The sequence below is a fragment of the Olea europaea genome, unplaced genomic scaffold, assembly GCF_002742605.1.
Source record: "Olea europaea var. sylvestris unplaced genomic scaffold, O_europaea_v1 scaffold349, whole genome shotgun sequence".
Classification (NCBI taxonomy): Eukaryota; Viridiplantae; Streptophyta; class Magnoliopsida; order Lamiales; family Oleaceae; genus Olea; species Olea europaea.
The window spans coordinates 533,425-548,701 of record NW_019254008.1 but is presented as its reverse complement, the minus strand read 5'-3'; the positions used below and the strand labels follow the sequence as shown (position 1 = coordinate 548,701).

The window sequence follows — 15,277 nt, the reverse complement described above, 5'->3', positions numbered from 1 at the left end:
CCTATTATGGCACATTCCGTGATTTACCTCTCTCACGATGCTTCAAGGGCGAGGCGGGCGGTGGGATCCCTCAAGGTTGGTGTTTAACCTTTTTTCTTTTGTACATTTCACATTGTACATGAAGTTTTACATGCTTTGAAAATTCAAAATGTTGTTAGTGGGAAAGTGTTTAATTTTTAAAAACTATCAAATTATATTACGATATATGGCATAATGTTAAATTTGATATCAAATAAAATGTACAAGTACCATGATTGTCAGAGCTCATGTGACCCCTGTACACCAGCCACCGTCCATTCAGAAGTGCTTGACACCAACCCTTCTCCCTCTAATCCGTCAGATTTCCAGAAATGCATTGAAGTGTCATAGAAAATAGGGAGAATCTTCTCGCAACTTGGGCAAATTTTCACTCTAGCAAACTGTATATCTACAATCTCAATTATTGATCAATTTGGCCTTTAGTTAGGCTTAATCATTGCACTAATTATCAAATGACATGACAAGTCACGGATAATAAATAAGTATTTTTTCCTTTCCTTGTCTTTATATCGTTTTCAGCGAATCCTATAAAGGATAAAACCCCATGTCCCCTGACAGGCACCCCACCAATAGAGGGAGCCATGTGGCGCTCCGGTTTTTATCCCTATCCCCAAGTCGGGACAGGGAGCACACTTGATCTTATCAAATTGATTTGAAACTTGTAAAACTCAATCAAAAATAAAATTTAAATAAATACAATTGTCTTTTTTCTAAATTTTAAGCTTTTGACAGTGTCAAACATTTAAAAAAAGAACGGTAAGCCAAATGCAAACATCGGTCTACAACTTGAGTTATGTTAACAAGAATTATTAGAGATTGTTGTAAATTGAAGTGGGAAATTATTGACTTGCATTGGATAATTTTATAGCAAGGAAAAATATAGGCCCTTTGACAGTGAAAATCTTGAAACTATCAGATCCAAATGCAAATCAAAATGATTTTGACTTCAAGTTGAGTTCCAAAGTACTATCTTTCTGATTTTACAAGGTGGCATATCAACCACTATTTATTTGCAAATCCAAGCTTTGATCACACTGTGCCAAGACTTTTCCCTTGAAGATCGATTCGTAATTGTCCCGACATAACTTTCTAGAGACGACCTAAGTAATGTGCATGGTACAAACTCATGATACAAAACCTGTTTGTGTCATCTTATTTGCTCGGACGGCTCAAGGTTGCCTATTCGAAACTAACCATAAGTGAACGGTCACCAACATAAAGAATCGATGGCTCAAACTTTAAAGACAATTGATGACATTTGCCAGTCTTCCTTGCAGCAAAGATAAATCAGTACTGGAGTCATTGGCCTGCAATATGGTCAATAAACAGGATAGTATCAGATAGTTGATGAAAATAATAGTGTACTAATTAATCTAGATAACCTTAATCCCAGAACACAATGAAATCATTCATTCCTATATCTGAGTTGTAATGATTTGTACCTCAGAGGACTGAATTCTATAAAGTGCTCTTTCATTTGCTTTTGTAGAAACACAGCTAACAACGTTAAGCCCACTTTCAAGAAGTTCAGTGAACACTTTTGAAAGGGGAAATCCTTCATCTTTAGATACAAAGCTGATTAAAATCTCCACTCCATCCCGGCCACGATTCACTATGACTTCGAAATTAGGCAAATCACTGTTTGAAGAGCTTCCATTATCAGAACTAAGTAAGATTCCTGAATTGGAGAACTTCTTCAGTTGATCTCTCCGAATTTGAAGTTCTTTAATTTTCCTTTGCATTTGTTGAATGTAATTTACAGCCGCGTGCATGTGATCAGATATTGAACGTTTTCCCTAATCAAAACATCAAGAATGTATGCAAGATTAATTAGAGGAACTAAGAGAAAAAGATAAGGAATTAGGATGAGAAGGTCTAGCTTTCACGTCGACTATTTATATCCATAAGTACAAGATATACCCATATGAGGGGTAAGGATGAATAATTTCAACTCACCATAGGATTGACAATTTGCACCATATTGTCATTAAAAGCAAATATATTATGGTTTTTACTCACCTTGATGTTTTCAGGAGGAAGAAGGGATCGAAGTGAAGCGTAAAGGTTAGCCATTTCTTGCCTTCTTTGCCTTTCAAGATCTCTATGCATAATTTTCCTAAGCTTGTATTCATTGCTACTGTCATCAATATTCTTTTCTTTAACACCTGTAGATGATTTTCTTTTCCTCTTCTTGGCGTCTTCATTTGCAAAATGACTGCAGTCCATCAAAACATGATCCAGCAGCAGATCTTCAAGGATTTCGTCTTGCTGGAATATAATTAAAGGGTTTTGATCGAAGATCACTTCATTGTTGTGTTGGGACTGATACATCTCTTTCTTGGATTATATCAGTGAGATTATATAAACAAGAAAAGAAGACCTGGGAAGCAAAGTTTAGTCAAGATCCTGCAGGCCTTGTTTCTTAGATTTCTATGGTGTTTATATACAAGCAAAGATTATTATAAGGGTTTTAAGATTTTTTTTATGGTTTTCAAAGATTTCCCTACGAAGCTATTAACTGGCAAGGAGGTAAAATAAATTAATTAATGAACCCATCATTATTTTACACGAAAATTTATACAAACGCAAGCCCACTCCTTTCCTTGTCATGCCTGGAAAGATTTATTTAATGAACATTTATTATGGTGTATGAAAGGGAGTATGTCCTCATTTATGAAATGGTCGGAAGTTGTTGTTGATGTCAAAAAGTCTTTGTTCTGCATAAATTATTTGAAAATAAATTAATTTTTTCTCAAATATTTTCTTAATAAAATAGTTTTATATGTAAATCCATAATTTTAGTTTTTGACCATACATTTATATTTTTTCACTTCAAATAATCTCTCCCTTACAAACACTTAAAAAGGGATTATATAAAATATAATCTACTAATACTATGCATTAAATTAATTAAACTATACTGTGCATGCTTAATTACAGTATTTTGCAATATTGAGATTTTAACTTTGCCTTTTAATATTCTCATTAGAATGTTCCATCCAAACCAATAAAAGATTGTAGTTTTCAAGCTTGAATCAAAATACCATTCTCTAAATGCATATCTCATCATGGTTATAGACAATTCGACCACATAATTATGTTTGGCTTCAATTATTTCTCAAATTGAGAAATATTTAAAATTCTGAAAGAAAGTGTCTTATGGTTGTGTAGAAATATTCACTTAATTTAGTTAAAAGCTAATGAACAATATGCCTCTGATCATCAAATAGGGACCTCAAAATTTTCTCCTTTGGAAAGCTACAAGATTTGATACCTCAGAGATGCAAAAAATAACGATTTAGGCAAGACTTGTGACATGTTTGGTTTCTTGCACTCATGAAATTGGATACTCAATAAAAATTTACAAAATACCCCCTACGTTTAGGGTGTATTTGAATTTTGTATACCATATTTTACAAAATTACATTTTTTCTTATTGAATTCTACTTATTGGTACACACTTCGAAGGAAAAATAGAAATATTTACAAATTTCAAATGACTAAACAGACCAAAGTAACTAATTGAAAAATAACAAGTTATTTAATTAATATTTTATACAAGTTATTATTCTTCAAAGTTGTAATTACTATTACTCTTTCATCCAAAAAAAAAAAAAAATTTAACTTTTCTGTTTTCATTCTATCTTTCTCATATTTCACTTTTCTATTAATTCAAGTATTTTCAATAAACAAGTAACTTGATATTTTTTAATATTTATATTAATATTCTATTATTAATGTTTGTTATAATAACGAACAATGTCATCAAAAAAATAATAAAATAATGGATGGATTCTAGAAAAGTTGTCAAATTGCAAAATGGTATAAAATTATAACACGAATCTTAAAATGAATAATAAATTCATTTTAATATGCGGAATAATAAATAATATCATATATTATTTTCCTAGATTTTTCTTGAAATATTATTTATTTTGTATAAATTATTACTTACCTGATGACAAATGATAATTCCATTTGTCCATCTTATAATATTGGAAATTTTTTAAATTATGTTTTTACTTTTTTTAACACATTATTAATTCATTATTATTATTTTTTTCAAGTTGTAGTTTAAAGAAAATGAAGAAAAAAGAAAAAAAGCATTTAATTCAAAATATAATCTTCAGGTAATTAACTTTTAAGAAATAATAAAATAATTAAACAAACAGTACATAAAATGTTACATAAATTAGTATATAAGGTGTGATTTGTTATTTTTAATAAATGTATTTTGGTATATTTAGCTGTTTATAATGATAAATTTTGTAAATATTTCTAAATGAAGGGTGTATTTTGTAAGGTTCTATTTATTATGTGTGTATGGTTTTTAATCACGTTCAATTACAATGTTGAGAATTAGACAAATTGGAGAAAAACGTTGTCAATAATAATATATTCAAACCACATTTTCTCACGAGTACACAACATTTAAATTACATAAAAAGTTCATAATTCTTAATAATTGTCACGCTTGTATAGTTGTATTGTATTCCAAAATTTTTTCATAACATTTTCATTATCAAACTTTAATTACATTTAACGGAGAATTGTGACCATGGTACCAAGCCATTTATTTTGTTATAGATTTGATCCAAATATTTCATTTGTATTAATCAAGATACAAAAACTTTTCAAAAATAATTGCAGTCCAATCTTACTGAATTTATTAGTTCATCTGCTAGTTGATCAAAAGTCAATAATTCGACCAAAGTTTGACTAATTTTAAAAGCTTAAAATAGTACATTTATCTTTTCTATGTTAAAAAAAATAATAAATAATAAAAAGAAAAAAAGAGGGAAAAAGGAATGCAGTTCATCTTCTCCACCGACCACTCCACCCCAAAACCAGGAACCACCCACACCAACTTACCCCACCGCCACCGTCTCTGCAATTTGTTGGAAAATTACACCGATAATTGTGCATATTATATTCACAATAAACATATCGTTTATTTGCATGAAATCGAAATGTATTCCAACTTACTGAAATTGGATTTAAGAAGACAAAATAAGAATTTATCAAATCCGAATACCTGAATGTGGATTCTTCCCTTTTAACTCATGATCGAAAGCAAGTAATTCTTTGGATCAAACCTTGCAGGATAAACATATAAATAACGTTAATCATTTTTTGAAATCAAATCATAATAAAATGAATGAGAAAATGAAAAAAGAAGATGCAAATGACGGATTTTTGGTCGATGCAAGTGTTGGACACTTTGTCCTTAAGATGAATTTGCCTCACATAGATACTAACGGTTATCCGGCAATTATCTCCCAAGATACAACGATCACGTCGAGTCATAGGAGCACTCCGAATGACTTCGACCAGCGAACTCGAACGGAATTCCCTCTCTACCATGACCATGACTATGACTATGACTTTGATACAAATGTTTTATGCAAAACCAAATTGTAAATTGAAATGGAATGATATGGTACCTATGACTTTTCTTGAATTTGTTGAATGATAAAATTCAAACATATGGGGTCTATATATAGTAGTTGGAAAGGTATGTCAAAAGACACAATCATACCAAGAGTCACATCTCTTGGAATTTATTTCTATACGTTAAGAGACACAATTATTGGAAATTAATCATACCCATACCAAGAGTCATGATCTTTCACATGAAAATACATACTTTTCATCCATATATTTCTAGAATATTCCACAATATTCTATACGATTTTTCAATAATTTCAAGTATTAAGCGACTTTATATTTGGCTTAATTTCTCATTCACCAAATTAAAAATTTCACTTAAATAATTATGTAAACCAATTTTACATACAAAATTCCAACAATCTCCCACGTGAATGAAAATTAATGCAAATGTTAGGTAAGATAGCTTCTAATTTTGAACCTTCCTTAGTGAAATACCATCGGATTTACTTGCTAATTGGTGAACGCGATGTTCTTGAACCATTAGTCGTTAGTATAAACCAAGATAACAGTACTCACACAATGTCTCCCATAAACAGTTCATGGTTCTCATGACTTTATTTATTTTGGCCCTGAATCCATCTTGGTTCTGTAAGTGTTTAGAGAATTCAAGCCTTGAATAATTCTCATTAAAAAGGCCCCACTTCACACTTATATAGGTGATCTCCTATTAAGAGTATTGTGCCATACTCCACTTGATTTAATCAAGATATAGGAATCATTAAAAGTTTATCTTAACCTCCAATCACTCTGTAGAAAGCACTTTGGTATCACAGGAATGAGTTAGGAAATTAGTTTCCTAAGTGCTTCATAGAATTCCCATAACTTATTTGTCTCTTTGAACCAAGATCTTGGGATCTCCAGTCAACATGATAGGGTTACCATCATAAGGACTCTTACTCAGTAGACTTAATCTCATTCCCTTCGATATGCAGTATACTTGATCTCTTGGTAAACATATATAAATGGATCCACAAGTTTACACCAATGAGATCAACTGCTCATGGTATTATACCTACAACATACATGTCTAGACTTACCATTATATGTGACTTAGTATCTTTTCAAATTTAGCTAGCCAATGATCGATTCATTTGATAGATACACATTGTCACCAACTAAGAAATCCTCTCATGAAACTACATGCTTCTCATTAGCTTTATCTAAAGCTTTATCAATTCCAAACAACAATGCTGGAGGATTTCTAACAAACTGTTACACTAGTCAATCATATTTACTAGTGGATTTCATACATGGATATTCAATATCATCATTAATCAAGGTTTGTATAATTTTCAAACCAAAATCCATGGACATATATCAAATTTACAACTTCATACCGTATATGTCACTTACCAGATTGACGCATACCGTATATGCAACTTATCGTATATGCCGTTTCACATTATTTCATGCACAATCTTATAAAATAATATTTTTATGCAGAATTTAATCATGCATTTAAATCCCATGAAATTTTAGGTGTTATCAAATTCATACTAGAATGAAAAGTCACCAAATTCATGCCCTTTTATAGCCATGGATCGAAGCAAAACGGTTTTATTCTTTACATTCCGCTAGCTCTCGTAACTTACCAAAATGAAAGGGTGTGCACTTTCATTCAAAACTATAATTAACCTTAACTATCAATTAATTCAAACAGTTAAAGATATACTCAATGATCCATGTATTTTTTTTTCATATTCCATTACAAGAAATAATGATCAGATCCCTTATCCAAAAAATAATGATCAGATCTAATTCAATATTTCCTGCCAAAGGAACACACCTCTTCCTCTCATTCATGTGCACCATTCAACACAAACCAATTCTTTATTAGGAAGGCAGCTTTTCATTGATTATCATCAATTTACCATGTAAGGGATTCATTATCTACGCAATACTCAATCCCGATTTTCAACAAAATATTGGATGCATGTTATGGTTTTAGGATGTAAAACATCAGTTTGTGCCTATCTCATCATGGAAGAAGGAAGAGTTCTTTTAATTTCATTGACAATTAAGGCAATCCCTATAACATATCACGTTTATGCAATTTATTCTGATTTCAGATATACAGAATACATAAGGCAGTGTACTACCAGAACACATGAATAGATTTTATAACTGAATTCTGGCCTTTTTTCATGCAATAATAGAGAAATAAAGAATATCATATTTTTATGGTTCACATACACAGTTAATTGGAATGACATTAATTGAGAGCCCAACCTTTCAAAGAAGAATAAAACACCCATTCAACCAGATTATATCATCCAATATTGTGCACGCCAATTCAACATAAAAGTGACTATCAATGAATTGAAAAGGCACCGAATAAACCAAATGCCGCTATTATTTTCTGCCTTAATTTTTGATGGGTCACCTTTTCAAATTACTGCAACGTATGCATTTAATTGTATATTCTTGACCACCATAATTGCATTTTAAATTGCGCATAACATAAAAAGTTATTTAATGGAATTGCCACATGCACTTGTTCAATAACCAATATGGTCAATTCTTGCCTTTGTTCCAATTTCCATTAACCAATGTTAATTGTAACAATTATGCACAAACATGGATTCTGGCTCTCCACTTAAGTGCCAATTCTCACATAAGCATAATAACAATTTACACGTGCATACTGACACATCGTTTCCACTTCAAATGAACTATTTCTGTGCAAAACAATTTCCAGAAAATGCACGTGATATATTTGTCGAAATTTAGAATATAAATACACAATAAAACCACTTAAAATTCATCTTAAGATTGTTCGAAAATTACACCAATAATTGTGCATATTATATTCATAATAAACATATCGTTTATTTGCATGAAATCGAAACGTATTCCAACTTACTGAAATTGGATTTAACAAGACAAAATAAGAATTTATCAAATTCGAATACCTAAATATGGATTCTTTCCTTTCAACTCATGATCGAAAGCAAGTAATTCTTTGGATCAAACCTTGCAGGATAAACATATAAATAACGTTAATCATTTTCTGAAATCAAATCATAATAAAAGGAATCAAAAAATGAAGAAAAAAGATGTAAATGACGGATTTTTTGTCGATGCAAGTGTTGGACACTTTGTCCTTAAGAAGAATTTGCCTTGCATCGGTGCTAACGGTTATCCGGCAATCATCTCCCAAGATATAACAACCACGTCGAGTCATAGGAGCATTCCAAATGACTTCGACCAGCGAACTCGAACGAAATTCCCTCTCTACCATGACCATGACCATGACCATGACTTTGATGCAAATGTTTTATGCAAAACCAAATTGTAAATTGAAATTGAATGATATGGTATCTATGACTTTTCTTGAATTTGTTGAATGATAAAATTCAAATATATGGGGTCTATATATAGTAGTTGGAAATGTATGTCAAAAGACACAATCATATCAAGAGTCACATCTCTTGGAATTTATTTCTATACATCAAGAGACACAATTATTGAAAATTAATCATACCCATACCAAGAGTCATGATCTTTCACATGAAAAGACACACTTTTCATCCACATATTTCTAGAATATTCCACAATATTCTATACGAATTTTCAATAATTTCAAGTATTAAGCGACTTTATATTTGGCTTAATTTCTCATTCACCAAATTAAGAATTTCACTTAAATAATTATGTAAACCAATTTTACGTACAAAATTCCAACACAATTAACGGTTAACAACCCGCCATGTTTCAATTCTTCCAATTCGAAGCAAATTTGCAGGGAAATTGTTAGCCTTTAAATCCTCCAAACTCGCCATCAAAACTAACAGATGCCTGTCAAACCTAACTCATATTTACTCGAACTCAGACGTTTTCTGCCTCCAAAACAGATGGATTAAGCCTACAATACTGTAATCCTATCAATACCAAACAAGTTGAATCTTTTGTAGAGGATATTGAACAACCCGAAAGCGATGAAATTGGCATCGAAAGAGAGGCGAATAATGCGGAACTTATAGCAGAAGAAGCTATGAATATGAATAATTTGAAGCCAATGAAGGATCATATAGATCTTGGCACCCAAAGGAATTTTGTGTAAATCTTGTTAAATTGTTTTGTTTTGGCAGCTTCATGAAAATTCTTTTCTTCCTTTGGACTTTGAAGTTGATTGCAATTCGTTAACATTGCTAACCATGTCGTTAATTGTAGAGACGGTGGCAGTTGTTGGTGCCGGTGGCAGGAAAGTGGGTGGTTCCTAGTTTTTGGTTTTGGGGTGGGGTGCGTGTGTGTGGGAGGGGGGGTGAGTGGAGAAGATGAAGTGTATTTCTTTTTCTTTTTCATTTTTGGCTTTTGATTTTGGCCCTGTTCGGTAGAAATTTCAAGAATTGATTTTTTGACCGTTAAGAGAAAAGCAGAGGCCATCTGTGAGAGAAGAAGTCAAAAATTAAGGTTAAAATAGTGAAATACCGGTCAAAAAATCAATTTTTTGGGTTGAAAAATCACTCTCAAACACCACCTTTATTTATTTTAATATAGAAATGTAAAATTACTATTTGAATCTTAAAATTAGTCAAAATTTGGTCAAATATTGACTTTTGATCAACTAATAGATGAACTAACAGATTCCATAAGATTGGATTGCAACTAAGAATTTTTGAAAAGTTTGGCATCGTAGTTGGTAAAAACGAAAAGTTTGGATCAAGTCTGTAACAAAGGGAAATACTTGGTACTGTGACTGCAATTCTCCCTACATTTACTCCCTAATGACAGATGCTAGAAAAAAAAAAAAAAAAAAAAAAAACAACACTTCGTTCAAAGAGAGTAAAAAGTCTTATTCATTCCTTGCATTTTTGAATAAATAGAGAATAACAAAGAATATTATGAAAATTGTAATTAATATTTGCTCGATAATTGAATCTTTTGATCAGAGTTGTCATTATGGACATTAATAAAATATTAAGGATAGGATTGTGATTAAAAAAAAAAAAAAAGTTAGAGAGGTAAATATGACAATAAATAGAAGTTAAGGACCTTTAAAGAAATTAAAATGTGTAATATAAAAATATGTGGTGAAATGACATAATCACCTTTTGTTAAAAGTAGGGGTGTGCATCGGGATTTTGGACCTAGTCCGAACTCAACCTAACATGTTGATGAGAAAAACCGAATCAACCCATTCAAGTTTGAAACCCAACTCGACCTAAACCAACCTAGCTTGGGTTGGTCAATTTTTTACTTTCAAAGATTCATAACACAATAGCATAATTTTTCCTTCTTTACAATACCACATTCTTATCGTCGTTCCTAAAAATCAAGTACGAAATCACAAACTCTATCGTCACTATAATAAGCACATTTGCTTTAAAAGACATTATGGCTAGCATTAAAAGGCAGCTGATTGGAGAGTTGACTCCTAATAAAATCGTCAATTTGTCACATTGATAGATGAATTTCGAGAAGCGTAAAGCATTGTTGAGGGCTGTCGACTGATTAGATGATAGAGGTAATTTTTGAGTTTTGACAAAAAGGAGCTTAAATTGAAGGCTATAGCCCTCTAGGTGTCAGTAGAAAATGGTGATGAGGAAGCAGTGGTGGATTGGTTGGTTGGATGTGGGTGGTGAGAGGAGAAAAGAGAGAGAGATGATTGAAATTCTAAATCAATTTTAGAGAATTATTAGATTTTTTAAGTAATAATTTTCAATTAACTAGATTGGGTTGGGTTGATCATTTTTTATGGGTAACTCACAACCCAACCTAAAATTTGATTATGAAACTCAAAAACCACCCGATTTACTACAAAAACCAACACAAACTGGTCGGGTTAGATTTGATTGATTGATTTGAATGATTTGGGTTGGAAAAGCAAGACTTCAAGAGAAAATTATATATAACTCTCGTGAGGTTCATGACAATTACAAAAAACTCGCTTTCACTTTCAAAAATTTTAAAATCTTCTACTAAAGTTTACTTTTGGTAATAGATTCCCCACTCTCAACAAAAAGTAAATATTTATTTTTCATTGATTCCTCTATACTATTTAGAAATTGTAATTTTATTTTATTATATTTCTTCGTAGTTGTTATGATATTTTTTTCTTACTTTTAATTTAGAAGAGATCATTTTAGTTAAAAAGTACCATTATGTGTATTATTATAAAATTATAAAATTGTATATTGTGTTTTTTTTAATTCTGCAATATGATTGACAAATAATATTATTGGCAAATAATTAAATAATTAACATAAATAAATGTTTTAAAATTAATTAATAAAGCTAACTGAAAGCTCATTAAATATTTTGGATAGGGATAGCAATTCTATAATTAAAATTTTTTTTATACTCTTGACATTTATACTATGTTAATATTATAAAAATTAAAGTAATATTATCATAACATTAAATATGCAAAAAATTGGAATCAAAATTTTTTTGCTCAGGTTTCTTTTTTTTTTTTTTAATATTTTATATTAATTTTAATTTGTTCATTTTATGAAATTAAAATTTACAAAAATGTGATAAAATGAAATTACTATGTAGAAAAGATAAAATAAATAAGCTTTTCAAAATTAAAGAAAATTATTTTTGTTTAATTACATTTAAGAAAATAAATATAATCAATAACGAGAAAACGGATAAAACACAAAATTTATGTTGAGAGGAGAGGTTCCTGAAATTTTTGAAAAATGAGGGTGTATCTCTATTATGGTCATGAACCTCAAAGGAAATCTTTGTAATTTAAGCCTCATTTGGGAGTGATTTTTCAGTCCAACAAATTGATTTTTTGACCGTTATTTCACTATTTTAATCATAATTTTGGACTTTTTCTTTTTCAGGTGGCCCCCACTTTGTTTCTAACGATCAAAAAATTAATTTTCAAAATCACTACTGAACAGACCCTTAATCAAACGTGAATACTAAAAAGCTACATATTATTTAAATAACAACAATGTTATTTATTTTTTATTTTTTTGGCGCCGCTGTATTTGAATCTGGCTCTATGGCTTTTCTGAAAAGGGGAACAAGTTGAACGATCATCATTGCATGTTACAACCTTTTGGTTGGATGTGTGGTCAAATCAACCTCTTTTGTATTGGAAAAATGTTGTAAATAGAAGGAAAAAGAAAAAAAAGAAGAAGTTGTTTTTCACATGGTTGAATTGATTTTTGACCTATGAGGCTATAACTAAAAGGACTTTTAATTAAACAGGATTATTTTGTGCTTTGTCCAATAAACTAAAGTTATATGAAAAATTCCCCCAAGAAAATAAATGACCATTTGAAAATCCCATTTCCATTTTTGTAGGAAATATAGATCATTTAAAAAATTGGCATGAGCATGATTGAGGTCACACGTGAGGAATATTTCTTTATCCCTACTTACCAAGTGCGTGTAGATATATACGGATGAGTTATGCTATATGTTTACAAAATCGGTAGGCAGTGTAATATCTACACCAATTATTTAAAAAATAAATTTTTAAATTGTTGAAAATCAACAGCTTGAATTTTGTCAACACGTATTTTGTCAACCAATTTTGAAAATCTATTTTGTACAAATCAATAAAGCTATTTGTACAAATAGCATAATACTATACCGACATAGAGAGAGAATCTTAGTTATAAAGGTTGAATCCCAACTTTGAGGGTTTTCACCGCCCTGTCCTTAGAACTTTATGAAGGAGGTAAATCGCGGGATGTGCCTTATCAAGTCAGGAAACAAGAGATGCCTGTATACTACACCTACAAGGAGTTCAATTCCATGTCTCAGGAATCGAACCTCCATACTGCGACTGTCAACAAGGCGTGAAATAAGCTCACTCATGTTTTTCGCATCACTGGACTATGTGCCGGGGACGAGAGAATCTCAATTATAAGATTTGATAACTGGTTGCGTTCTAACATTTAGACAGAGAGAGAGAGTACACTTTCACCAAGTAATAAAACAAAAATATCTTCATATAATAATGATATGGATGATTCAGTTCCACGGCCATTGTCAAGCATATCTTGGTTAGCTAATTATTCACACCAGACCTGTTGACCTGCACGGTCTCAAATCTCAAAGTTTATTAAATCATGTGATAATGTTAGCTAATTAATCACACCTGACCTGTTTGGACCAATATCTTATTGTTTTTTTTAAAAAATAATTGTAATTATCGACCTGCATGGTCCCAAATCTCCCGGTTGATTACAATCACGTGATACTGTATATACATATTCTTGTTAAGATCTTATATTTTATGGTTAACGTACAAAATACAAATGATATATTAGTGTTTTGTTGAGAAGTGAGTTGTAGTAAAATATATTTTGTTCACATGATTTCCACACAGTGAGAGAGATGGAGAAAACAGTTTTTGAGGGCACCTTTTGGTAAGGACAAAAAGGGGGGAAAATGAAAGTTAAAGTCTGTTTGTTGTAAATATTTCAGAACAAATTTTGTGAAAAAATGTTTTGAAACTTTGTGGTAAAGTTGAGTTTTAAAAAATCTATACAAAACATAAATTTATTTTAGAAGTGTGCATAGTCTGATTCGGTTCGATTCCAAAGAAGATGAAATGGTGCCGAATCGAACTGAGTACCAATAAAAATCTTAAAAATGGAACCATTGGTTCTATGTCCCACTATGGAACTAAATTGAAACCGAATCAATTGATTTCGAACCGATCCTTTATATTGAAAAAATATGAAAAATATAAAACATGAAACTATTTGTATGATTAAAAATAACAAAAATAAAACTAGAAATCACTTGTAATTCTTCTAATCTAACAATACACTAAGGAAGCAAACAAAAGCTTACAATCAACTAACAAAAGCAGAAAAATGATAATATATTAAACGTCAGCATAAATTATAGAATCTGAATTGAAAATTAATCGTAAGAAAATTCATACAAGAATATATATTAGTAAATACATGTAGTATTTATAACCCGATTATTTTCAATAATCCTCAAGAGATAAGATCTTTACTGTTGATGTTCGGCAATTTGGAAACAATGAGAAATTTGAGTTCTTATGAGCTACGATTTTGTAAAGTATATATAAAATTCTAAAATTTGAGTTTTGATTACATATTAGTTTTGGCCGCAAAGGAAAGAATAGTCCTCGTACATGTCCTGTTCTTCATTTTATCTTCTTCTCTACATCTTTTATCCCCTTTTCAGGGCTGTAAAAATAATCTAAATGCAAAACTGAGAGCCGACAGTATTAAAGATAGAATCAGACGAGGAATAATATCAGCTGGTGATTTGAAATAAATTATCAATAGAAATACTGTCAATGTATAAAAGCGATCATCGACAGAATTAAACAACAGCATCAGTCAATAATTAGGAAGGAATTACCAATAGCAATATCATCAGTGATCATTGATGCGGATTCATTACTAGTGACCTACGCTCATCTGTCAATGATCACTGCGATTATCAATGTCATTGCCGTCGTGATCATTAACGATATTTCAGTTGGTGATCACTAATGAAGAAATATTTATTCTTTATTCACTTTTTTAATAGTTTGTCAATAGTTTAAGATTTTATTATTATTATTATTATTTAACTTCTGATATTACAATTGTTTATTCTAGATAAAAAAAATTAATTCGTTAATATTAAAGTTTATGTTTTATTACAATATCAAGGGAGAAATCTCCATCAATAATAATAATAATAATTATTATTATTATTATTATTAGTGACAAAATTTATTTGTAATCTTAAATTACTTTTTTAATTTTTTATTTAACTATAGACAAAATTTTCTAAAAGATATGTTCTAACTTTTTTTTATCTTTATTATTCTATTTAACAGCAAAAA

General features: G+C 30.5%; 1 protein-coding gene across 2 annotated transcripts; it reads right to left on the bottom strand.

Moving 5' to 3' along the window:
• Positions 1–962: 962 nt before the first annotated feature.
• LOC111386296 (transcription factor bHLH36-like) lies at positions 963–8,734 on the bottom strand. 2 transcript variants are annotated; one of them, XM_023010755.1, is made up of 5 exons: positions 8,403–8,734; positions 5,075–5,135; positions 2,059–2,419; positions 1,482–1,835; positions 963–1,346 (listed from the first exon to the last, which is right to left on the bottom strand). In XM_023010755.1, exons 3-5 carry the CDS (start codon positions 2,368–2,370, stop codon positions 1,278–1,280), a joined length of 735 nt encoding a protein of 244 aa, XP_022866523.1. In that variant the 5' UTR covers positions 2,371–2,419; positions 5,075–5,135; positions 8,403–8,734; the 3' UTR covers positions 963–1,277. The 2 variants fall into 2 exon arrangements, with proteins under 2 accessions (XP_022866523.1, XP_022866524.1); XM_023010756.1 differs by having other exon boundaries at positions 2,059–2,307.
• Positions 8,735–15,277: the final 6,543 nt, after the last annotated feature.

Coding starts and splice junctions, on each gene's coding strand:
- LOC111386296 (XM_023010755.1), bottom strand. CDS start 2,370: ATGTATCAGTCCCAACACAACAATGAAGTGATCTTCGATCAAAACCCT. Junction 1,836..2,058: donor TTCCTCCTGAAAACATCAAG/GTGAGTAAAAAC, acceptor TGTTTTGATTAG/GGAAAACGTTCAATATCTGA. Junction 1,347..1,481: donor ATAGAATTCAGTCCTCTGAG/GTACAAATCATT, acceptor ACCATATTGCAG/GCCAATGACTCCAGTACTGA.